Here is a 27,942-nt window from a genome sequence, read left to right as displayed (position 1 = left end):
AAATTTATTTTTTTATAGTGGACATATACTGGGAAAAAAAGAGGATGGGACCGTATAAAAGAAAAGAAAGAGAGCGAGAAGCGGAGCACAAATACAGCGAGAGAGGGTAAGACAGGAGTGATTTATGTCCTGCTATTGAGAAACTAAAATAAATCCAAACTCTGTGAGAGAAACATACAGTACGGACTGTAAAACACAAGACATGCTCGGCCGCTTTCCCTGCCTCAACCTCAGAAGCTTACGCTCCCTTTCCGCAATGTCAAAGCCAATCATTTAGGTTTTTGTCCTTAAGGATATTATCTGAGTTGGAAAAGACTTTGTTTTCTTCAGCCTAAGTTTGTTGTAAAGGGAATTTTGGAGGTCTGTTTTAAATGATCAGATCCGTAGTCATTATTGTCAGTGTTGTGAGTCTCTTTTTCTGTTTTGTTGGAGCCGTGACCTAGTGGTAACACACATTCTTCAGCCTCGAGTTGTGGTGCTCACTTGGGAGATGCAGGTTTGCATCTGGCCTTTGTCAGGTGTTCATCTCTGCGATGATAAATGCTAAACTTTCGCTCAATCTGTGATAAGCACATTTTATTTTGACTAATCAAAGGGCTTGATAAATGCGATACACTTCATTTAGAAAGAAAAATAGCACAGTGTGGGGCGTTTGATCAACATTATTTACACAATACGCCACAACTGTGGCAAGAGTTCGTGTCTTGGCGGACTTCGATACACGCACACACTCAGAGACACATTCATTATCTGCTTCCGCCCGTCTTTTTAAACTGTTTATTTATGAAGGTGGAAGGATAATGATGTCTTGATTACACAGCAACAGGATTTGCCTTTGTGCGCTCTGTGACTGATGTGAAAGTGTGAGAGTGCAGTAAATAATTCATCCGCTTGATTTGTGACACTGTCAGCACAGTTTGTTGCTCTCTCAGGAACAGGACACCAGATTGAGATGGGAGAATCCACCAAATTTTCCAAGACTGGCATTCTGTGAGAAAGAAAAGGAAAGGAGAAAAGAAGGTTTTTTTCCTGTAACGATTGTTTGTCACTCCTTTTTGACTTTTTATGTCCAAAACACAATACGTTTGATCAGAATACAGTAAAAACAGTAATATTGTGAAATATTTTAAGGCCTACAATTTAAAAGAACTGTTTGAGTAGGCCTATATTTTGAAATGTAATTCTAATAAAATGTAAGTCTTCAGTGTCACATGATCCTTAAGAAATCATTTGAATTTGCTGATTTGGTGCTCAGGTAGGCTAACATTTTTGTTATTTTTAATGGCATCGAAATTAGCACATTAACACATGCGATGAATTTTTTCAGTTTAACGCGTTAAAATATTTAACGCAACATCCATTTTTTCCGTCATAATTTGGCTAGCGTTACTTTATATGACCACGCTCTTCTTCACACAAAAGCTTTTAAACCATTCAAGCGCCACAAGAAAAACGAGAATGCGCTGTCTGTGAAACACACACTGCTAATAGTGATTGTAAATTAAATTGCCTAAATTATTACATAGCTTAGCTAACTGTATGATTATATGTACATTTCTGAAACCACATACATTGGCAGTCACCTCCAATACCAAATTCTCTAAACTGTAATGTTGACATGCATTCTCTGTAAAGCTGCTTTGAAACGATATGTATTGTGAAACGCGCTATACAAATAAACGTGAATTGAATTGAATTGAATCTCATGTGCAGACAGACGCGCGCCACTATCGAGTTCTCTTTCACGCTTGAACAAACAATAACACAGAGAATTATGCCAAAATGCCAGTTTTGTCAAGTATCCTCATAATAGCAGTCTTAAAGGGTTAGTTCACCCAAAAATGAAAATTCTGTCATTTATTACGTACCCTCATGCCGTTCCACGCCTGTAAGACCTTCGTTCATCTTCAGAACACAAATTAAGATATTTTAGTTGAGCGCCAAAATATCGACTTATATAGTGATGGCCGATTTCAAAACACTGCTTCAGGAAGATTCGAAGCACAAATGAATCAGTGTATCGAATCTGCTGTTCGGAGCGCCAAAGTCACGTGATTTCAGCCGTTGGCATTTTGACACGCGATCTGAATCATGATTCGATACACTGATTCATTTATGCTCCGAATCTTCCTGAAGCAGTGTTTTGAAATCGGCCATCACTAAATAAGTCGTTATTTTGTTTTTTTGGCGCTCCAAAAATATTCTCGTCGCTTTATAATATTAATATTGAACCACTGTACTCACATGAACCGATTTAAATATGTTTTAAGTACCTTTATGGATCTTGAGAGAGGAAATGTCATTGCTCCCTATGGAGGCCTCACGGAGCCATCGGATTTCAACTAAATATCTTAATTTGTGTTCCGAAGATTAACGAAGGTTTTACGGGTGTGGAACGGCATGAGGGTAAGTAATAAATGACAGAATTTTCATTTTTGGGTGAACTAACCCTTTAAATAAGTTAAATAACGTCTTAAATGAACTTAAAGAGTTGTGAGAAAATGAAATGCGCATCAGATCCGCCTCACGTTTGGCAGTGGCATGTCTTAAAGTGACAGCAGCCTAATAAACCAGTTGTTGTGATGTGTCATTAATGTTAATCAAAAAATGAAGGTAGCAGAGAAAATCAGCTTTAATAAGGATTATTCTATATTTAATTTATAATTTATGCAGTGAAGACTGTAAAGTGTTTGATAACTTTATTCAATTTCTGTAGGCTATATTTCCTACCTGTTAGACAGTGGAAAATAATGACATTTATTATAATGGGTTTATGTGAAGATTGTTTTAAGTTCACTGAAATTAAAAGATGTTATTTTTTTAAAGCCTTTTTCTATCTGACATTTTTGTCAAAATTGACTTATTCACATATTCTTATTCTGTGACAACTTATTTACATTATGTGATTTTTTTTTAATGGTTTTTTTTTTTTAGAAAACAAAAAGGTTCTATCTACACAGGAATGGAATGCAAAACTTTGAAGCTCAATATCTCAAAACTACTCGGAATGCAGATCATTATAGATCCAAGGGGACGAAATGTTGAAATTGATAGCTTTTAGTTATACTGTAATGTTGAATGTGTATAATTAATGTTTAAAAAAATCAATTTCATAGAGTCAGTATTAGTATCAGTGACACTGGCGTTCATTCTTAAAAAGATGCAATTAAACAAATATTTAAAATATACAGTCTTTAAGTTGTTTCTACATTAATTTGGAGAGTAACTGTGAAATTATTACGATATAAAATATTAAAAACATGTTTTTAATTGCGATTAATCACAATTAATTACAAAAAAAATTGCGATTAATTCGTTATTTTTTTTAATCAATGTAGAAAACAGTTCTGCTGCGTAATTTTTTTTCTCTGGAAACCGTGATACATTTTATTTCAGGATTCTCTGATAAATAGCCTTGAAAGTTCAAAAGAACAGCATTTATTTGAAATGGAAATCCTTTGTTACATTATAAATGTCTTTACTGTCAGTTTTGATTAATTTAATGCATCTTTGCTGAACAGAAGTAGGCCTGGCCTTTTAATTTCTTTCCCTAAAAAAGTAGTTTTAGATGTTATCATGGCTGTGTCTCAACACATTACACCGACCTGTCCTTGAGGGCTCAAATTTACACCCTATGCTTGCCAGGTGTCTCTTTATAGCTTCTTCTCGCTTTTGGGTGATCGTTTTTACACACGCTTTGTGATCCCTAGCATTTCCGCTACATCCACGTGCGGTTGACTTTATTTCCTGTGAAAATGTCTCAGAATCAAGAGTTTTGATTTTTCGTGCTTTGTTCTGCTGGGAAAAGTGGACTAACACATGCTTGGCAAAATGTCTGTTTGAATTTCCAAATTCCAGAGAAAGTGGAGAATCTTGTTTCATTGTTTCATAATGCAATTCTAATGAAGCACACTCACATCCCTTTGAGATCGTCCTACGCTTCGCTTTCCGGTGAGAAGTTATTCTACGCCCCCGTCTGTCTGACAAAACTCCCTATTGTTCCCTAAATCATGAATTGTATTCAAACTCAGCCAGACAAACTGACAATGAGAAGTGAAGTTCCACTAAATTTTCTGTATGCTACGGTCATCCACATCTGTGATATGCAGGGAAATTACCTATAAAAAGAAAGCTTCATAAAGACTTTCTCTTTGTCCGTCTCTCTCTCGGACCAGCCAGGCAGATGTTGGGTCAGACAGGAAGTTTCTTCCCCTTGCTCTCTGTCCTTAATGAATCTCTGGAGAGGGTCTGGATAGGGGCTGGACCTGGATCTGTCTCTTCCGTTTAAACCTTACGCTCCATTCTCCCGCCCTGCTTATGTAACCCTCATACGCTCAGTAAAACTCGCCTGAGATTCATCATGTGGAAAAAACCCCCTCTGGGCCAGACCAAGCGATTGTGTGATCATACTGATACTAATATGAAGCAAAGTGTGCTGAAATCACTGCATTTCTTGTGGTTGTGACTATTTGCACATACAAATCCTAAATGTCATGTCTTTTATTACAGCAACTTGTAATTGGCATTTTGAATCACTTTGCATTTGTCAACACATTGAGATTGATTCATCATTCTGTATATTATTCCAGTGTGCTTAATCTGTATGCAGACTCAATGGGATTTACTGATATTTCCCATAGTACTTCATCATGGACGAACATATCTTATGCTGATCTATGCTAATCTATTATATTCACAATTGCCTAAAAGTTTGAGGTCTGTAAGATTTTTTAAATGTTTTCGAAAAAGAAATATTTTATGCCCACCAAAGCTGCATTTTGAATGAAAATAGAGTAAAACAAGTAATTTTGTTAAATATTATTACAATTTAAAAAGAATATTTTTCTGTTTGAATATACAATATTTTGAAATGTAATTTATTCCTGTGATGAATTTTCAGCATCATTACTCCAGTCTTCAGTGTCACATGATCCTTCAGAAATCATTCCTAATATGCTGATTTGCTGCTCAAGAAACTTTTATTATTATTATTATCAATATTGTTAACATTTATTTGAAATGTCATTGTCACTTTTGATACATTTAAATCATCCTTGCTGAATAAATGAAAGTATTAATTTCTTTCAAAAACATTTACAAAATTTTATATTACTCTCATTTAGCTTTCTAATTTTCTTTAGTATTGTGTATTTCTATTAATACACAATAATAACTTTATTATTGTAATAATATTTATTGTGAGAAGTGCTACAGTATATTACTATATTCTAATTCAGTTGAAAAGGTGTCGTTCCAGGTTAAAACATTTAACATTGCTTATTTTTCTCACACTGTATAAATGGGTCTTTTATTCTGTATATAAAAATATGTAGTACACTGTAAAAAATTACCGTGATTTTAACAGTAAAAGACTGTAAAAATGCTGCGGTGAAAAACTGTTAATTGGTTTACAGAAAGTTTCCATACTATATACGGTGAATAACTGTAATAGATCTAACGGTACATTTAATGTAATTTTACGGTAAAATACCGTTAAATTCACAGTTTTTGAAAGTGAAAAATAACAATTCATTGTAAAATTTACTGTGAAAAACCGTAAATTGACATTCCCACAATTCCCTGCGTGACACTTCACATTTGATATATTTTTGTTGAAATAACTCTGTTTCTTCTTAGTTTTTCTCATTTTTTTTCTAATCAGTTATGTACATTAGGGTTTTATGTTACATCTAATGTTATTAAATTAATGTTTATTGCATTTTTAAAATTCCATGCATGTTACCATGATGGTGTTTAGTGTGTGTGTGAATGACACTGTGTGCACCTTCTATATATTAGTATTGTGCTTCTCAGCTTGTGGAAAGGCTGCTTGTGATGAACTTTGATTCATCATGTGACTCTTATCACCACTGGGTTTGGTGACTGTCAGTGTATTATAAAGATACAAAACAGATATTAGTACTTCATTAGGTTGGTAAATTAACATTATATCAGTTAATGAAATATGTTATTTTACCGTAAATTTTACTGGGATTTTTTTTTACAGTGTACTGAAATCCAATGTTAAATATACATATTTAAAATGTAAAATTCACATGTAACTCCGTAAGTATGTTTACGGTTTGATGTCATTTTTACAGTATTGTTCTGGTAACCACAGTTGCCGGTATTTTTCCGTAGAAACAACGGGATTTTTTTTACAGTGTAGCCTTTATAATTTATGAAGGGGGAATAATATAATCATATTTGAGGGTCTTTGACATTAAAAGGTTTGAAATCCTCTGTATTAAAAGATTCCATGCAATGTCTGTCAAGCTCCAAAAAAGGACAAAAAGACCATAAAAACTTTTTGTTTTTCTTTTTGTAGCTATTTTTTTTTTCATTTGTGTCCCAGAGAAAAAAATAACAGCACACAGGTTTGGATGAGGGGGAGTAAATAATGACAGTATTTTCATTTTTAAAGTGATCTATTCCTTTAATGTTAAGCAAGCACACATATGCCAATACACTTTGATATATCTTTGCAGAACGCAGTGTGAGGTGACACAAGCCCAGCACTGAGTGATCTGGCAGGAGCGATCGGGACTTTCAAGTGGATGCCGAAGTGTTTCAATATCCTTCTATTGTCCCGAGCCTGCGTCACGACCCTTACGCGAGGATGGAGATGGGATCGAGATGGAGCTGGCTATTAAACCACAGGCTTGATTAGAGGATGATGGGATTGTCCTGCAGCAAAATGGGGAAATGCTCAAGAGCTCGTGCACTTCCCACTCTTAGGCAAGAACAGCCAAAGTAAGAGAGTAATGCCTCCCTTGAGATCTCATGTGTGTGTGTGTGTGTGTGTGTTTGACCCCAGTGAGGACAAAATATTCAGGGGTCAGTGAGTTCTGCTGGATCACACAATATGACTGACAGCGTAAAGAGGTAAACCTGCTATTTTAGCTTGGCTCTCTCAGGATGGGTGATGCTCGTATGTTTAATGGAAATTATGTTTGCCATACCAAAGAGGCGTTTAGTGGTACCATATCCGCCACTGTGGACAAACATAATTATGTTGTCAATATATATCTTTTTTTTTTTTTTTTTTGATATTTTTCTTATTTTATGGTGCTTAAAAATAAATCAGTTGCTGACAACAGAAATTCACAAAACAGTTTTAGTACACAAACATTTATAATTTATTGTGTTAAATTAAATCATAAAATAAACATCAAATTATTCAACGGAGATGAGATTGTTTGATCTACTGGTAGAAAAAAATATATTTTTAATTAAATATTTAATATTAAAATGTAATATCTATTACATGTCCTAAGTCGAAATGTATTAACTTTTTTTTTTATATGTATTATTTACTATAAACTAGAAAATATAAAAATCTTGCACACTACTCAAACTGGATTGAAAGAGGGGAAGGAAAAAAAAATAATGAATACTTTTTGCATACTTTTTAGTAATTTCTTGTTTATATTGTACATTTATCCTATGCACCTACAAATGTTTTGAGTGTGCGAAGAACTATATATATTTTTTTATTTAATTATAATAAAATATAATCAAATTAAATATAATGAAGTATTGATATTAAATAACAATGTTTGATATTAATTTAATATTTAATTATATTTTATTAAATTATATAAAATTCAATTTAGTTATACTTTAAAAAAATAATTTAAATGTGGGTTTATTATTATTATGTCTTTATTACAATTAAATTATTAAAAAAAAATGCGGTTTTATGATATAATTTTCAAGAAGAAAATGTCAAGTTATTTCTTAATATCTATAATAAATCTAAATCTATAATATTCTGCATCTAAAGTTTCATATACTTTGGGGTGTAAAGTCTGAAGCCACTAGTAGAAATAATTTTGTTTGCATTATTTAAAAATTTTACTTTCTCACAAAAATCAGCAGTTTTAAAGAGGAATGAAATAATTAGTTTGTGGCTTTAATGATAGTAGCATATTTGCTTCGTGACCTAGAAATAATGTCGAATTTAAAATATTTCATTTTATATAATTTTTTTTTTTTATGTCAGAAAAAAGTCCTAAAACTTTGTTATTTCCAGGTTTAAATCAAAACATATATTCTATATATTCATATATCTTATATTCGATCTATCCTTCACAAACTGGCTTTCATATCAGCATAACTTCACACCTAGTTCACACCTCTAGCACACACCAGTAGAGGTCAGCAAGTCCATTTACACATTAAACACAGTCTGCATCACTCCCGACTAATTAATACTGGTTGATGAGGAACTAAGGACAAAAGCAACTGATTAATGTCCATCGTACCTCAACTTGAATGCCACATAAACGTTGCAGTAGCGTATAAAGCGAGAGTCCAACAACACGTGAGTTTTTCCTGATGAAGTTCTACCCTCACATTGAGAATCCATTAGTCTGCTATAGGAAGAAACCTCAAGCCCCCTATTAAGGACAGGGAGTCTCCAGCACTCTGGGATTTGGCCTTCGTCACAGGCACCGACAGCGAGAAGGAAGCCATTAAATCATAAAATGTTGACTTCACTTTCTGAAATGAAAGGATTTATTAAAACAGTATGGTGGACTGGGGGGTACAAAAGACTTTTAGTGATGCATTTGGCTTTTACTGTATTTGAAACCGTTTGTGGCCGGAGAAGCCGGTGGGCGTGACAAAACTAATTGGACCATGTGACAAACAGCAGAAAGAGTCGGTCTTTACAGTCAAATACTTTTGTGATTTATTAGACACAAATTGTACCACCAACACAAAGAAAAGCCTGGAGGCTTTTTACTACAGTCAGTGGAGTGAATCAGGACAGAGGTGTGTAAACCTCACATCCCAGATCATCTCAGAGGACACATTCATAATGCTGCTGAATCCGTGGCTGCTGGCTTTTGTAAACCACGTCAGTGCACATCTGATTAATGCACCAATGGATCTATTAGATAAATATACACCACTTCTGCTGCTGTTTATAAACTTAAGTGGATTTTTTTTTACATTTATTTATCGTTAAATTTAAATAAATATTATAAATAAGTAAAATAAATATTTATAAATAAGAGATTTGAATTCTAATATAAAGTCACCATGAAATCGAGTTCAGTTCTTGTTTTTATGGAATTTGCGGTATTTATTATAATTTATCTGTGCGCATCATTTTTTTAAAAAGTTCATGTTCCCTCATAATCTTTAATCGAAATAACTTCCCCTCCCTCTTGAAATGACATCTCTTCTCTGATGATGTGTTTACTGGCACGGGGGCGGGACAAACTCACTCACATGAGATCGACCAATAGCAAACCACAACCATCCAATCAATTCCTGATGGACAAAATCAAACTGTCCAACAGATGGTTTTTTTTAGTTTTTATTACATCACATCAAATATTTCAGAGCTCAATAGCACTATAACTGTGTATTAACATAATCAATCCCGCTGGGACAATCTAAGCTATTTGCATTGCACTGTTATTAGGCTTATTCAGTGGAATTTACAACTGACAAGTGTTTGTTAAATATAAATGTAAATATGTTTCAGATATACATGCTGTTGTTTGTGCTGCAGCTTGAGATACACTTGACCCAAATCAGTAGTTTAACATTTTATATCAACTGCAAATGCAACACTCTTATGAGAGCCAGCTGTTTTAAACCATTATTTTCAGATTGCATATAAAATCAGAAACAGTGCATGTTATAAGGATGCAACAATACAAGGATTTTGTTAAGAGTTCAGGATTTTTTTCAAAGTTTATGTGCATACATATATATATATATATATATATATATATATATATACATACAGTCAAACCAAAATGCAATACACTTTGAACATTTCATTCATTATTACAGTTTATTCACTATCGTTTTAAAAAAATGTGAGTTAAAATGTGTCTGAAAAAGAATTATCTTAATTATGTCAGATAACATTTAAACAAAACAGGGTCAGGTCAAAGTGTCTGAATAATTTTTGGTCCCAAATTTTATCATTTTTACTGGTAGTCCACTGTATGAATAATTTTTGGTTATAATATGTCACAGTTTACTTTATTTTGCTATCCTCACTTACATAAATGAACTATAGTGTCCTCCTGCACCCACTAGTAAAAAATATATATATAGTGTCTGAATAATTTTTGGTTTGACTGTGTGTATATATATATATATATATATATATATATATATATATATATATATATATATATATAATTAGGGCTGTCAAATGATTAATCACGATTAAACGCATACAAAACAAAAGTTTGAGTTTGCCTAATATATGTGGGTGTACTGTGTAATTACTATGTATATATAAATACAAACACATTCATGTATATTTTTGATAAATATTTACAAGCATATTTATTTATATTTTTATATAATTTATATTATATATAAATAAAATATTTTGTACATAACATTTCTCTTAAATATATAAATATATACATTAATTTGTGTGTATTTACATTTATATATTAATTACACACAGTATTCACACATATATTATGCAAACTCAAACTTTTATTTTGTATGCGATTAATCGTTTGACAGCCCTAATATATAAATAAATATATGATTAGTTGATTACTCAGATGTTTTCTGAAAATACTTTTTAAAAAAATTATGTACAGAAGTCATGGGTGCAAGAGGAAAATTTTTGTGTACGTGAGACATAGTCTGTAGTCAAGCAGACCCCGACTTTCACATGTCAGAAATCTAGTACATATGTTAGTGCAATCGCACCGCTAATCTATCCCATATTTAAGGCTGATACATTTTACAACAGAAATAACTTGCATGGAAGAATATTAATAAATAATAACCCTTAAGAAAAGCAATGGAGTTTAAAACCTCACAAAAATATGTACAGTGCAGCGTGAGTGATGAAAATACTAAAAAAAATATTTGCATGAAACAGACTGCATAAAATGTATTCAGATAGACTGATATGCTAAGTAATGTCTGGTATTGTTGCTAGTGGATGTTTTCGTTGAAAGGGCAAACTTGTGAATTTTAAGGCTGAAATCAATTTCATATCATTCACCCTAATATATATATATATTACAGGGCTATTTACTGTAAAATGAACTAGTGAAGGCTAAAGGTTGATTAAAATGAGTGAAAAAGATACACTTTCCTTCATTCATATAAATTAAACCTAATATATTGAGGATATTAAAATTAAGCAGGTCATTATATTATTTCTTTATTGCAGATTTAGTTTAAGTTTGGTATCTTCCATACATTTTGATGCAGAAATATTGAATCAATGTTTATCTTGATATTGATTTCTGGGATTTGGGATGTGAAAACTATTGAGTATTGTATTTATAATTATATAATATAATACAATATAAAATTTATATAAGTTCAAATGTAGGTAAAAGGCTTTGAGTTGTATTGCAGTTGAATTTTACAAAGTCTTTAAAACTGTTCAAATCAACATTTATATTAACATTTTTAATTTTTTTTTAATAATTAGTTATTTGAATCTATTGTCAGCTCTAATACTTGTAATTTCTGTTTTATAGGTTTAACAAAGCAAAATCTCCCCTCTAGATCCTGCTGAAGAACTTCTCTGAACATTTAACATATTGCACCATTGGTAATGTATGCTTAATTGTTTTATATCTCATGCTCCCTATTTTTCTTCTCCAATGCTACTCTTTTTTTTATTATTATTATTATTTTTTAGTCACCTCAGAAGTGAAACCCTCACATATCACTGCTGTTCTAGTTGCTTCATGTGAGATCTGATCAGGCCTCCGTAAATCATCCCACGAGCAAGAAGGCATGACAGATATTGAAAGAGAGAAACCACATATGAAAACAAATCTTGTGTGAACAGCACCCACACGGCTCTAAAACTCTCCTGATAATTTGACTAATAAGCGGGATAAACAGAGAATTTACGGTACTCACCCGAGACGTCTGCTGTGTGACGTGCTTTGAGAGATGAGAATGACCGTCTCTCGTCTTCTCCACTCTCTCTAAATAAGGCCCTGACTCCACGCTCTTTCCCCCATCTGCTAAAGCTATTTCCCCCCAAAAGGCATCTGATTTCCTCTCCTTTACCCATGAGCAGAGAAAGGCCCTGCTCCGTGTGCCGCATATGTCTCTATGGGTGAAACCTTTGGGACGTCTTGCATGGCGATGCTGTTAGTTCTGCTGTAGTAGCGTGTGTCGCGATGAGCACTGTTACTCTGATTAAAACACTGATACACTACCATGACTGTAAATTACAACTAATGTATATTCCATAAAGAATCTTTGTGGGATGTTGTTGAAATTATATGGGATATATACAACACACACACACATATATATATATATATATATATATATATATATATATATACACATCATGAAAGACTCATATTTTATGTTCATGTATATATATATATATATATATATATATATATATATATATATATATATATATATATATATATATATATATATAATAACATGAAAAAAACATGAGCAAAACAATAATGTGTTTATTTTCTTAAATTGGGAATCTAAGTTTGGGAGCTGACCAGGCCAAAATAACAAACAAATGTTCTTTGTTTTAACCCTCGTTGCCTGAACATAATCATAAAGAAAAGAAAATACAATACACTAACCTTACTGCCTAACCAAAAAGAAGAGATTCAAAAAGTTTACAATAAACAAAAATGGCGTCAGACTCCTTACTTCCCAGTCCTCAATATTTACAATATATTTACAAAACTATTTACAAAGTCAAATGAACAAATTGAGAGGGCAATCCAAAATCAGTGTCAGTAAACAGGCAAAAGGTTAAATACACCAAACACTCAACATAAACACACACAGTTTCTATACACTCTTAACACATACAAACTCTCTTAAAACAAACAACTCTCCGCTCAGAACAAAAAAGATGTTGTGATGATGACATGCCTTTTAAAGTACTGTACACCTATCAGGACATGGCATCAATCAGCCTGCAGGAGCCAATCAGACGACGATCCTGAACAGATACATACAGACAAACCCAAAACGACAGAAGCAAACCATAGGGTCTTAACATATATATATATATATATATATATATATATAGACACACAGGGTTTTTTTGTGAATTGTGGGGACATTCCATAGGCGTAATAGTTTTTATACTGTACAAACCGTATTTTCTATCTCCCTACACTACCCCTACTCCTAAACCTAACCATCACAGAAAACTGTGCACATTTTTACTTTCTCAAAAAAACTCATTCTGTATGATTTATAAGCCTTTTGAAAAATGGGGACATGGGGTAATGTCCTCATAAGTCACCCTCTCCTTGTAAGACACACACACACAGGTTTATTTTGCTATCTTAGTGAGGACATTCCATAGGCGTATTGGTTTTTTTACTGTACAAACCGTATTTTCTATCCCCCTACACTACCCCTACTCCTAAACCTACCCATCACAGGAAACATTCTGCACTTTTACATTTTTAATAAAGCATAGTTTAGTATGTTTTTAAAGCTATTTTAAATATGAGGACTCATGAAATGTCATAATACGTCATAATACCTGTGTAATACCCATTGTACAAATTTGTGTCCTCATAAATCACAAAAACGCGCACCCACACACACACACACTAGACTATTTTAATTCAGCTTCAGCAAGGATGCACTTAACTGATAATAAGACGTTTATAATGTTTCAAAATATTTTTGATTTTCACAATTTCAAATAAATGTGAACTGTTTCATGGTTTCCATAAAATTATTAAGCAGCACAACTGATTTCAACATTGATAATAATAAGAGATGTTTCTTGAGCAGCAAATCAGCCTATCAGAATGATTTCTGAAGGATCATGTGACACTGAAGACTGGAGTAATGATGCTGAAAATTCAGCTTTGACATCAAGGGAATAAATTGTTTTAAAATGTTTTAAAATCAAAAACTTTTCAATTGTAATAATAATTCACACTATTATTGTTTTACTGTAGTTTTGATCAAATAAATGCAGCCTTGGTGAGCATAAGAGACTTCTCAAAAACATTAAAATATTGTATATATTTGGAATAAGTTATAATTGTTAAAAAAAGTAGAAAAATGTGACTGATAATATTTCACGACTTACACTAATTAATTGTAAGCTGCCATCTTCTACTGTCAGTGGGTTTTTGACCTACTTCTTGCCCTCAAACTTGAAAAGATTAAATTTGAAGTTAAAATGAAACCCATTCTTTTCATACAATTTTGGAGCCCAAATTTAACTCCAAATTTGATCTTTAGGGGCCAAAGTTTAATCTGGATCAGAATGTTTTGCTATCCAGGATCAGGTAGGCTAATCCATCTATCTTTTGTGCTAGTTCTCCAAAGCAAAACTGGATTGGATCACCCATTGTCTTGCTTTTGTTCGTTGTTGATGTTGTAGGTGGTTTGTCGATGGACTGCACAAAAATAAAAAACTCAAATCTTAGTGCAGTCACACTACCAATAGAAGAAGATCTACTGCTTAGGGACTTGTAGCACTGAGCCCCTGTCCTCTAAATCATCCTCACAACAGAAGAGAAAGTGCTGAAGATCAACAACTCTCTCAGCTGCTCTGACCTTCTCAACAAATCTGCCTTTTGGGACCAAAGACAAAGTAATAATTAAAACAATCAAAAATGGTGAAAAAGTTTTAAAAGGGCCGAAATGAAAATCTATTTCTGACATGTTTTAGATGTATCGAGCTGTGGGGCTGGACTGGCTTGATTCAGTGGACAGTTGTGACCCAGCCTCCCTCTCATGTTACGGCCCTATTTATAACATCTCCCACCCCTCCTTCAGTCCCAGCCCATTGCCCAAAAGCCCGGCCGCTGTTAGGAAGCACCTTTCCCTCTCAGCTGGGCCGCAGTCTGCGCTAGACTGTCAACTAAGATTCAGCTCTCATCATCATCATCAGCAGCTGCTGTTTAGCCGCGCTGCCTGGCAACTCTCGCTCGCGACGTGCATGGGATTATCACACACACACACATGTACTGACACACTTTTTTCCTTTTCCACTTTTTTCCCCAAGGAGAGATTGCTTAAAGTGAGAAGCGAAGGAGCATTTTGTGTTTCTGGTGCTTTTAATTAATCTTTTCATCTTTTGGAAGTTTTGCTCTTGTGGTTTCTGTTTCGCTAGCGACCGGTTTCGTGCATGCGATGGATCACACGCTGTTCGGCTGTTTGCGCAGCCCTCACGCCCCTCCGCAGGCCCTGCACCCAGCCTTCGCCCTTCACGGACGCTCCGAGCACCTCTCCACGTACCCTGACCTCTCCACCTCCTCTCCTTCTTCTACCTGCATTGTGAGCGGTTACCCAGGTGAGGATGGGGGACTGTTTGGGGGGCACGGGCACCAGCGAGGGCCACCAATGTCCCAGCAGCAGCAGCATCATCATCATCATCATCATCATCATCTACCCCAACCGCAGCAGACCGGATGGCACATACCGCAGACGGCCAGCGCCTCACCAGCAAGCGTCCGTCTAGGACTGGGCATCTCGGCCCCCGATTCAGGCTCTTCGGACATGGGCCCCGGGGGCCCCAGTCTCTGTGCGAGCACCCCGAGCCTGGGCGGAGGGGTGCCCTCAGGTGCCTCTTGTGTTCCCGGAGGGGATTTCGGACGTCATACGATGTCGCCGGCCGAGGCTGAGAAAAGGAATAGCAAACGAAGAAGTGACAGCTCTGGTAAGAAAAAGGCTCATTTTTATTTTAATCTAATCTATACTTGGTTTAAAAGCAAAAGGGTCTGATCTGATCAAGTCGTTTTTAAAATTAAAAAAAAAAAAAAAGTTTGTATGTACATTTTCTAAGTGAATCTTGCAGGGTTTTTTTTTTAATATTGCAATATTGTTCAGTATTATGGTGTACAGTCTCAGTCTCATTGTTTGAAATAAAATTTGTTGAATCATATATATATATATTTAATATCGGTTAATAATATTATTTGTAAAATACAAAATTTTATATATATTTCTTATTTTATAAACCTTAACAATGTATCAATACATATTTAGCATATATTATTTATTTGCTAATTTATATTTGTTAAATACAAAATTATATATATTTCTTATTTTACAAATATCATATAAATTATATGTTAAGTATATTTAAAACATATTACATCATGTTAATACATTTTTTGTAATGTCTTCCGGAATATCAATCATTCTTCCGTTATTTTAGTTCCCATCAAACACATGAAACACTGTTAAAACATGTAAGTTTGTTTTATTGTAACTGAAAAAAGAATTTAACAAGTCATGGTGCATTTTACCAGCCTTCACAATCAGACCGAGCGCAGTACTAGTGTTTTTGGAAAATGATTCTCTTACCGTTCGGAAACGTGGAGCCGTGTTTTTGCCTGTGAGAGTTTTGTAGGTGTTGGCTTACACGCACAGAAGCAATTATTTTGGCTAGCAGAGGGCAGATTGTAACTCTTGTGTGGGCATTTAACTGCACGCATGATTCACGTTTAGCCTCATCTGTTTCATCTCCTCACTTTTTTGGCAAGCACAAATAAGGCTTGTGGTAAAGTAACTAATGCCATGGTCTGAGAAGGAGAACAGGGACGCCTGTGTTGGCATTTAACACGAAAAGTCAAACGTTAGATGACAGCAGTGCTTTAAGCAGCTTTCTCTTTGAATATAATTTGTTTGTACATTGGAATCAGAACGGGAATATACTGTTACTTTATTTTTGGTTTTGCTGATGGGCAAAACGGGCTGGGAGATATGAAGTAAATTGAAGGGTTTTTGGTTCACTGCAAAAGAAGTTGTTTAATCTGATGGGCATCTCCAGTTTGTTTTGTCTGGAATAGTTGCCACTCATGTTAAAAAATCAATTTAACACTGCATAAAATGGATCATAAAATGTATTTTTACGATCTTGTTACTTCAAAGGGAATTTTAACTACTTTCTGCCCTTTAAAACAAAGTTCAGGTCAAGAGGCACAGCCCTGCAGATGTTGATTTATTCTCATTTGTGCCAACCTGAAATTAACATAACATAAATACACTTGTTCCACTGCTGGAAAAGTCTAACAGAATTTGAGGACTCTGCAAAAGCTCATAGTAGCTCATTTTAAACTTTTTTTTTTTTTTTTTAACAATTTTGACTTTTTTTTTTTTTTACATTTTACACTTTAGTAGAAGTAAAAATTCAGATATTTTACAATTCTTGGTCGCAATTCTTGTATATATATATATATATATATATATATATATATATATATAAACAGGCAGAAATTAATAGAAGTTATTTATTTATTTATTATTTGTATTAATAATTTTGAATATTATTTGAATATCTGTGGTTATTATTCTACTCCCATAGCAGAATTTTGTCTCAATTTACAATAAACATAGAGTGATAACCATGTTTTGGTGTGTAATATTGTTTTAGGGGTTGTTTTAGCTCTGAAATAGATTGAATTTATTGACAATGTATTTGATACGTAATTCTCGCGGATGTATTTGGGGCATTTGAACAGTGTTGATCTATTTTGAGCATTTTGAGCTTAGCTTAGTTTTTAAAAGGTATTTAAATTATTACAATGTTTTAATATACTTTCTATTCTATTTGATGGTAGCTTCATTTTCAAAGCAACTATTGCATAACAAAAAATAAAAGTCTTTGCTATATCGAATGCTTTTATAATGAGCGCCAATAAATGCAACAAGGGCTGATTTAATAGTAAAACTGTCAACATATTTTTCAGTTCATTTTAAGATACGTTCATTTTAAGATATATTGTTTGATTTATTCAAAGCATGTGTGGATGTTCTAATAAAACAGCACATGCCTGGTTTGGATAGAAGACAGCAGCCTAGCGTGTATTTTGTCATGTGGGTTTTCATGATATTCATTTTGGTTTCTTGTTTTTTTCACCAATAAATCTCAGCCCTAGTGTGTGTAAGTAGAATATTAAAGTAGATGTCTCAATTTTCATTGTAGCTGTATTTTTTAAAATCATCTTTGAAAGCTTAGGCTGCCCTGCTTTTTCCCCCTCATAGTACTTTTCTTTTTTTAAAGAAGAGATAAAAGTTAAAGCGCAGGCCTAATTGCTGTGGTGTAACCGCCGTGTCGCGAAGCCGGGAAAAGTTGCCTTAACTTAGAGCAGCTCTGTTCACAAAACACTGCTCGTGTTGGTTTTTCTCACTTCACAATGGCTGCGTTTGGCTCGCAATAAACGTGTTTTTTTGCTCGTTTTAATTAGACCCACATTGGACTCTTTTTCTGGTGAAATTTTCACTGGGTTTTATGAGGGATTTCACAGTTGCAATTTGATGTGCTGTCTTTGGAAATCACCTGATCTTCGTCTCTTTGGCTCGCAACTACAATATTGCAACCCGTTCGATATTTTCATCCTGTTTTTTTGCTCGCAAATTCAACCTTAATTAGTTAAATAACCCGTTTGGCATGTGTTTATAGTAGGGGTGTGACATTGGCACAGCCGACTAAACTCGAGATTTTTCGAGGCGAAAATAGTCTCATCTGACAGGTGAAATTAGGAAAGAATATGCCACCGCTACGTTTACATTTTGCCTCCACTGTCGTTTTGCTTTGTATTTAAATAAAAAAAAAAAAACATTTAATTCAGTTGGATAACGGTCGCCGCCGCTCCATATTTACAGAGTACGCGCGACCGTTTAAAAGTGAAAGTAAACGCGCGTGCGCAGTTGCATTTTGAAAGCGGCTCACTGATGAATACAGATATCTCTCAATATGAAAGCTATTTTAGGCTGCAGTGTAGTTGTAACCATCTCTCAGCTCTGTATCTGGTCTTATTTGATCTTTGGAAATTGAGAGAGTCACCTGATGCACTTATTGTAAATGTACCATAAAAATGAATAACAGTTTTCTCTTCTTATTATTTATGAGCATAGACTGCAACATTAGTTAATGCACTGTGAATATCATGAACTAACAATGAATGACTGTTTTTATTAACTAACAAAGATTAATAAATACGACAAATATATTGCTTGTTGTTAGTTGATGTTGGTTAATACATTAATGTTAATAAATGAGACCTTATTGTAAAGTGTTACCATTTTTATTTATACTGTTTTTATTTCTGTGATCAGATTGTGGAGAGGAGTTCAGTTAGGAGGTCAAAAGCTGTAGAAGCTCATAACTCATGTACAGTAAGATCTGAAGAGAAGCCAGTCAGTTGAGTTAGTGGCAAAACCTTTACATTACTTGAGTATTGTTGTCTTTTACTGCATATGATAATTCAGTCTCAGAAAGTAGAACTGAAATGACATTCATTACAAAATGATTAGTTAAAACATTTCAAATACACCTGCAGAATATTTTTTCTAGTCATGTATTTCGCCATCTTGTCTCGTCTCGTGAACTCAATCTCGAGTCTCGTCTCGTCTCGTGAGATACTGGTCTCGTCACACCCCTAGTTTATAGCCATCATGATGTAGCTGACAGTGGCCGTTTCACACTTCATCTGAACATCCACCTACAGTGAGACCTTCAAGGCGATGTGTATAATAAAACTGAAATAATACTTTGCCATCTCAGTGTATCTCAGAGACACCTTGAAGTTCTGTTTTAAAAACAATGTTTGTTTGAGAATCCGACCAGCCTGACACAGCAACAGTGGCTCAGCCAATAGCATGAGTTTGGGGGTGGGGTCAGTCTGACTAAATGGCAGTTGAGGGAAGTGTGAGGGAAAATATGTTTGAAAACAGTTAGAAATTACAAATCTTATCACTTACTTTCTTCAGTGTAATACAGAAGAATATATTTTGAAGAATGTACAATGAAAGTCAACAACATTTGGCCACCATTGACTTTCACTGAATGGACAAAAAAAAAGACATTTTTAAAATATCATCCTTTTTTGTCTTCACAGAAGAAAGTAAGTTTTGGAACAGTATGAGATAAGTAATATTTCATTTTAACTTTCCCTTTAAGATGGGATAGTACAAAGTATTTTAACATTGGAAAAAACATAAAAAAATTATGTACTTGAAATATCATGCTGACTTGTGCTGAAATGGCAGATCTCGCCACTTGCGGATGGGGTCTCATTAAAGTAGACTCTATTTACAGCTGGGTTTTGGATTGCTAGTTGGATTAGCGCTCACTCCACACCCATAGATAAATGAACCCAAAAGCTTGATAAGCCCTTTGCAAGTGAGTCACAGCAATTTGAAGCCACCGTAAAGGCAAAAACAACAGAAGTGCATGCATCTTCAGTAGGATGGATTGCGAGGCTAATTTGACATTTCCTCATTGACCTTTTGCGTTTCCCATTCAAGAATAGACTAGACATAATTGAGTTCTTGCAATAGCCACATGTAATTGTATATATGCGCTTTTATGCGTTCATGTTCCGTCACTCCAAAAAACATCTGAAGCTGGGGGAAGCGATTCGCCGTAATTGACAGCGCAAGAGCGAGGGAGGGAATAAGAAACACTCCACTGAAAGCTGTTGTGAGCTGGCAGCTCCTGAGCCATGAGTGGAAGACGCACATAAACTTTTGAGGTAAATAAACTAAGGAAATATATTTTTACACATCCTCCAGCACTGTTTTGTTCCATATTAAAACTACAAGGGTAGCGGATTCCATTAACAGTAAGTCAAATGAAGCCTTTGGAAAGTGTTATGGTGAGCGCCAACTCATTGTGAGAATCTATATCGCGGTTTATGAAAACTCACGGCTGACTTTTACAAACAGCTGGCATGCACAATTGCAGCATCGTAAAATATGACTGGCAGTATTCCTCTGCTTTCCTTTATGACATTTCTGGGATTTCAACCCTGCAGTGATTGTATTTAATTGGAATGATTGCATTGAAATGAACTGATTGAGTTTCAAAGCCCATTTTTGACTGCTCTTCGAAAGTTTTTGTGACCATTTCTAACTGTTGGTAATGTTTTCATCCATTCTTGTTTTTTCTTTTAAGAGTCCCAAGATGGGAATTACAAATCGGATGTGAGCAGCAAGCCAAGGAAGGAGCGGACAGCGTTCACCAAAGAGCAAATTCGAGAACTGGAGGCAGAATTCGCCCATCACAACTATTTGACCAGACTCAGGCGGTACGAAATCGCCGTAAACCTGGATCTCACGGAAAGGCAGGTGAGGTGACCGAGCGCGACCGGGTACTTGTTCATCAATCATTCTGTCAGAAGCTACTGCTGTTTTTTTTTTTTTTTTTCTGGGTTCAGTGGTTTTCTATCCAGCCATGGAATGGGACTATTGTATTCCAGATGTTTCTGCAAGCTCTCTTTTTGGCTGTAGTCAAGTAACGGGAGAGGCGAAGGAAGTTCTGTCCGCTAAGGCACTTCCGCCTTGCTGCTCCGTCTTACAAATTGGTCTCTGCGTGGGAAGGCACTTCCTACAGGCATATGTGAAATAAATAGCACATGACACTTTATGTGGAGCCAGAGATATATTGGTTATTGTAACTATTTGATGTTTTAACCAAACAACTATGTAATCTTATTAAACTATTGAAGTTTATTGACTCTTACAGACATAAAGAGATGACATAATGCTTGCTGTTTTTGAAATGACATCATTGGCAGGTCATTCTGGCCTAATTCAAAACACCATTCATAACATGTTTAACTGCTCAATGAACCATCCAACGGCTTTAATTTATAATATATCCAGTACATCGCAGTATTTTAGACTTTTTGGTTATATAAGACTTTGCAGTTTGCCATGGATCCCACAAGGAAGTGACATCTGTGGCCTTAAATTATGCTACATTCTCTGGGGATACATTCCCAAGGCTTAGAATTAAAAACCTTGCCACACGACAAGTAAGCAAATCCGTCTCCTGCAACGTGATCCCTGTGTGAACCTGCTGGAGTTCTGGACCTTGGTGGCAGGAGTAGTACTATGACTGTAGGCCAACCACTATTTTGCACACGTAAGATTCTAATCATAATAATATTGCGCAGCCTAATTAAAACGTCTATCTTTAATTAAATTTATTACAGCACCTGCAAGACAGCACTGTATTGGTATCCCTAAATGTTTTTGGGGTTTAGAATTAAACTCCTTCAGTTAATTCAGTCTCAACTGCTTAACATACAAACTCCATTCTAGGGCTGCAACTAATGATTATGTTTTTCATAATCGATAAGTTGGCTGATTATTTCTTCGATTACTTGATTGCCCTTTTTTATTCACAAAACACTCTATTCTACATCCTTCCCAATTCTGTCCTTCAAACAACTGAATGCTATGAAAACATGTATAGTGAATATCTGTATTTGGTGTAAAAGAGTTATAAAGCAAAAGGACAGTTTAAATCCCTACATTAAAAATGAAGATAATAATAAAGAAAAACAAAAACTCAGTGTTAACAGGTAAGAGGAATGTTCAGCAGGAACACACACATTCAATAGTATGGACACATTAACCTGCTATTGTCAGTTCTTAATCCTGTAAATATAAGAAACGTCCCACATTTATATTCAATTACACGCTGTTATCCCTTTACATTTTGTCTCCCTCTCTATTGCGTTCTGTCTGTTTTACATGCATGCCCGCGCCAGCTGTTTAAAGGCCCACTGAAGTGCCTTGGAATGTTGAGCTTTATTCACTGTGTTGACGTAATTTCTATGAAACAGGTAGACAAGGCGGGATTTATCTAGAAGCCCCTCCCCTCTTTTCAAAATAGCCAATAGCGTTTCCCCTAGATCACAGCTCGGCTAGAGCCGTTGAGCTCGTAAAACCCAATTTTCCTCATAATCGCTAACCATTTCTCCTCCATATTGCTTTAAAATAAAGCATTGTTTGTAGAAATCAAATGTGTCCGAACGTGCCGTCATAGACCGACTCGCGCATATGATCCGCTCTGTGGTCTCATGTTTCTGGACTGAAGCAGACTGTGCTCGCACTGCGGCGGTTCACGTGACACGGACGCGTTAGCGTCTGAATCGCTCCCTATCCTCTATATAGAGCAACATGTGCCGTTCACCATATAGAAACTAGTAAATGTGTGAGCAAATGACCGATTTCAGTCGCAGCTTCAGTGTCTGTTTATAGTGTAGGAGGGGCGGGACTTCAGATTCTAAAGAGCATTTGATTGGACAGAGGATTTGATGAGAAGCTGAAGTTCGCAGTGATGTCATGAAAATCCGTGATCCATTTTAGCGGAAGTGAGACACTGTAAGTTTTGAACATCTCCTAAATGCGAATGCGAACATATTCATACTAAAAGCTAAAAAACTTACATTTTGATTTCAAGGGGACTTTAACGCAGACTGTCAGAATGAGACTTCATACAAAATGGAAATACTCGCGTGAATTTGTATCACTTATAGAAAAGGATATAACTGTAAAGTTAAAGTTTTGTGCTGAGGAAACATATCACATATTAAACAGCACAAGTGCCTGACAGGACAAGCCATGTCAAACATTACTCTAATGAAGAAGCTTGAAGCTTAAAATAAAGAATTCTCATGTTTTGACCTTTCCCGCAGCAGCTCACTCTGTTTCCTCCACTATTTTTAGATACATTATATCCATAAAAATGAGTTTTTCAGTGCTGTAATTTGACGCGACTGTTCGGAAGTTTTCTGTGCACAGTGAGCAGATGCAACTAATCGATAATAGGGCTGGGCGATATATCGCATGAGATTGTCACGCGCATTTCGTCAGTAAAGCCGGTTCCCTGATTACCGCTAAATCGCCATCACCTGCTTTCAAATGGAGCGGCATTTAATATACAGAACCGTAGATCACTTACAAGCTACGCAATATCGCGTTCATTATTGAAGGCGATTCATCTGCGATAAGGAACGCGAAGCTTGTCAGTGATCTACGGTTCTGTCTATTAAATGCCGCTCCATTTGAAAGCAGGTGATGGCGATTTAGCAGTAATCAGGGAACCGGCTTTACTGACGAAATGCGCGTGACAATCTCATGCGATATATCGCCCAGCCCTAATCGATAATGACATTCGTTGTCGATGATTTTCATTATCAATTATTATCAATTAGTTGTTGCAGCCCTATTCCATTCAAACTTTTATTTATTTACATTAGATTTTTAACGTTTATTTATATCTTTTTAACTTTATTTTTTAAAGAAATTTTAAAGTGTGACAACTTCCCATTGAATATTCAGCATTCAAAATGTAATATTCCTCTGTTTTAGAATTCTGTCCGAACTTCTGAACATACAAACTCAATTTTTTTGTTTCTAAACAAACAAACTCTAACTTTAAATAGTATTTTTTTTTTTAATATTTTAAAATTAATGTGTGATCATTTCCATTTTCCTTTTTTTTTACCTAACAAAAAACCATGATGTCATCCACCTTAGTGAATTCTTATTGGCTTATTGTTGTTTTTCTCTTTATTTCATTGATTTAACCATATGGGCATGCACTAACCAGTGAGCAGTAACTTACTGGACATTTTCAGACTGAGAGAAGATCTGCAATCGTTGCATATATATTTTAAGGGTGTTAGTCTTATAGTGCTGACAGTAATGAACTTGGGTGGCCAATTGAATAGTGTTCTAGCAGACCTTAAAATACAAAAACTATTCCTTGCCATTTAAGGTGAAGGAATTATTGTGTTGAACGTAAAATGAATTTGAATGTAAACTGCACCTTTCAATTGAATGATTGCCATTTAGAAAAAAAAAAATACTTCAAATTACATAATTTTGCTGATTTGGGCCTGGTATTCGTCAAGTCTGATCATGTATGAAGAATTCAGGTCCATTCCATGTGACTATCTACAACATTATACCCCGCTAGAAATAAATTTTAGCGTATGGTGGCCCGGTCCCCCAGCAAACCTTACTTGCACTGCAGTGACCATTTAAGAAACAGCTAAATCATCATTCTGGGAAACGTAAATACTGTCTCTGAATTAACTCGCAAGGAAAAGACAGAAATGTCTGATGCCACAGAACAGATGGGCTGAAAATAGCTGCCAAATATGTGCATTGAAAGCAATGTTATTTTTCAAGCGTCTTCAGAGAAACATAATTCCAAACTTTGTGGATCATGCATTAGAATAGCAGGGTGGTCATATGATCACATGGCACATTTGCACCTGATCAAGGGATATTAGCTTACTGGAGTTTGGTGAGTCATGGCCTGATCTACCTCTCCAATCGCTCTGCCAACAACCACAGTAAACAGATCATCTGCACCATCGGGTTGAACATACAGACTAATTTGATGAAGACAAATTACACTCTTTAAAATAAAGGTTCCAAAAGGGTCCCCCCCCAATTTTTTCTAGCAGTGAAAGACGTAAGCCATAAGTCTTAACAAAACCAAAATCTAAACAACCTTTTTCCTCTATAAAGAACCTTTTGTGCAATGGAAAGGTTCTTTGGATGTTTAAGGTTCTTCATGAGACCACATACCAATAAAGAACCATTATTTTTAAATGCATGATTACATTTGAAAACGCATCTTTTTCTCTACATCTTGGCCATAGCTTTTTGAAGACACTCTCCAAATTGGATGCATTTTAATGATGGTGGATTGTGTTTCAATCTTCATATTACACTCCTGAAAAGATGACAGAAAATGTACTCGCAATTACTATCAAGCATCAAAATATGAGGGCAATTGTGTTTTAGGACCATACATGACCACACATTTTTGACTGTGATCTGGATGCACCAGATCTAATAAAATAATCGTGCCAGAAGTAGTGTGAGAACTTTTTCTATTATGTCTGGTCTCTCTGTATCATCTCAGTGAGCTTTCATTACTTTTTACACATGCGCAGTAAGATGATTTAAGCATTTTTCATAGTTTTAGTGAGGAGAAACTTTTGGAAAATGTTAATGTGAACGAAGAACGTTTTGAAAGGAAAAACGCCATTTTATTCGGATTAATGTAGATGTAACCTAAGTGTGTAGGATCTGATAACTCATGTGTCTTTCTTTCCCACTAGGTAAAAGTGTGGTTTCAGAACAGACGGATGAAGTGGAAGCGAGTTAAAGGAGGCCAACAGGGGGCGATAGCAAGAGAAAAAGAGCTTGTGAATGTGAAAAAGGGAACATTGCTTCCCTCCGAGTTTTCTGGAATTCCTGGACTCCACCATACACCGGACTCACTCATCAACAACGAGGACAGCCACGACAGCGACCAGAGCTCTGAGCATGCTCACTTATGATACTCTAAATGTTTATCTGGGGTCATGTTCAGTTAGGGATTATGTTAAGTACGGACTGAAAGTACACAAAGACTGCACAGCAGATGATTCGTGCCAATGAGGAGGCACTGCACCACGACGCCTTTCAGGACAGTTCATGTGACGCCTCAAAGTAGTGACAATGCTTGCTCAATATGTAAAAATGTACACAGGACTGATATAATGTTGTGATGAGCAGAATATTTGTGATACTTTGGCATCAATATTCACAAAGAAAAGGTGCCTTGCTAGTTTGAAGGAAATGTTTACACGTTTGAAAATGCCGTTAAATGCATTAAAGGTGCTGTAAGCAATTTCGAAATCCTCCCTGTCAGAAAAGCCAAAGTGTTTTACAGAGCCTAGGGACTTCTGTCAGGTCTTATGGATATGTTCTGCATGCTATTCTTTAAAGTAATCGCTTACAGCACCTTTAAAGTACCCTTCCACTGCTGTTTTACTTGAAAGATAGAATAGCAGAGTTAAAGGGATAGTTCACCCAAAAACGAAAATTATCCCATGATTTACTCACCCTCAAGCCATTCTAGGTGTATATGACTTTCTTCTTTCAGCCGAACACAATCAGACTTATATCCTGGCTCTTTCCAGCTTTGTAATGGCATTGAATGGTGGCCGAGTTTTTGAAGTTCCAAAAAGTGCATCCGTCCATCATAAAAGTAATCCATACAACTTTAATTAATTGTTAATAAATGCCTTCTGAAGCAAAGCAAAGGGAATTTTTTTAAGAAAAAAGGCCAAATTTAAAACTTTATAAACCATAATCACTAGCGTCCGGCAACGGCTGTATACAAGAGTGACCTCTGACCTGACGTATTGATGAACGCTTAAGCGCAATGGATAGAGCAAAACAAACACTGTTCACAAATTAGAAGTCTAAAACAAGAATTTTTAAAAAGAAATGTCGGAGGATTTCATTATAAGAGATATTTGTTTGATCCGCGAGAGGCGTCTAAGCTTACAATGCTCCTACATCCTACGTCATACGCTGAGAGGTCACTCTTCCGCCGGAACTCGACTTGCGTACGGCCCTTACCGGAAGCCAGTGATTATAAGTTTTGAATATGGATATTTTTTCTTACAAAAACCCATCACTTTGCTTCAGAAGGCCTTTATTAACACACTGGAGTCATATGGATTATTTTTATGATGGATGGATGCACTTTTTTGAACTTCAAAAACTTGGGCGCCATTACAAAGCTGGGAAGAGCCAGGATACTTTTCAATATAACTCCGATTGTGTTCGGATCAAAGAAGAAAGTCATATACACCGAGGATGGCTTGAGGGTGAGTAAATTATGGTATATTATGATAACTGTGTAAATTATGATAAATTTCATTATTTTTGGGTGAAGTATCCCTTTAAAATTGACTGGTCGAATCTGGCCCAACAACATTCCATTCTGATCTTGCATTGAAAAGGTGTATGTTTTAGTTTGCACTGTCAGTTTCTGTGCCTTAATTGATTTCTACTGTATGTTTTTGTACAATTTCGATGTAATCGAAATAATGATCAATCAAGTGTGCAGGAGAGTCAAAAACATTTCAGATAATATTATGTCATGTAAATATAAGTATTCTTAGGTTCCCAAGATCTGACAGCTGTATCATGCTTCAACAATAAACTTTTCGTATGTTGCTTGGTATGATTTTCTTATCATGAATCATTCTTTCTTGGAGGTTAGCTAATGAACCTGGAGAATGATTTAAGAAAACTGGCTTTTGACTACAAAACTGACTGCCAGGGCTCAACAATAAGCGAGTTTTAGGGGTCAGTTTGACAGAACTGTCGCCCTATAGACCCTTTTCACGGATTGGG

General features: G+C 35.3%; 1 protein-coding gene across 1 annotated transcript; it reads left to right on the top strand.

Annotated features, from left to right (window-relative positions):
- Positions 1-2: 2 nt before the first annotated feature.
- meox2a (mesenchyme homeobox 2a) lies at positions 3-27,769 on the top strand. Its single transcript, XM_048161111.1, has 6 exons — positions 3-106; positions 6,489-6,753; positions 11,490-11,563; positions 15,101-15,646; positions 20,891-21,063; positions 25,869-27,769. The coding sequence occupies exons 4-6, from the start codon at positions 15,121-15,123 to the stop codon at positions 26,088-26,090; spliced, it is 921 nt and encodes a 306-aa protein (XP_048017068.1). The 5' UTR covers positions 3-106; positions 6,489-6,753; positions 11,490-11,563; positions 15,101-15,120; the 3' UTR covers positions 26,091-27,769.
- The last annotated feature ends 173 nt before the right edge of the window (positions 27,770-27,942 follow it).

Source organism: Megalobrama amblycephala, linkage group LG16 (assembly GCF_018812025.1).
Source record: "Megalobrama amblycephala isolate DHTTF-2021 linkage group LG16, ASM1881202v1, whole genome shotgun sequence".
Classification (NCBI taxonomy): domain Eukaryota; kingdom Metazoa; phylum Chordata; class Actinopteri; order Cypriniformes; family Xenocyprididae; genus Megalobrama; species Megalobrama amblycephala.
Note: the sequence above shows the minus strand (reverse complement) of the source record. Positions and strands in the feature narration are given on the sequence as shown.

Coding starts and splice junctions, on each gene's coding strand:
- meox2a (XM_048161111.1), top strand. CDS start 15,121: ATGGATCACACGCTGTTCGGCTGTTTGCGCAGCCCTCACGCCCCTCCG. Junction 15,647..20,890: donor ACGAAGAAGTGACAGCTCTG/GTAAGAAAAAGG, acceptor TTTTCTTTTAAG/AGTCCCAAGATGGGAATTAC. Junction 21,064..25,868: donor TGGATCTCACGGAAAGGCAG/GTGAGGTGACCG, acceptor CTTTCCCACTAG/GTAAAAGTGTGGTTTCAGAA.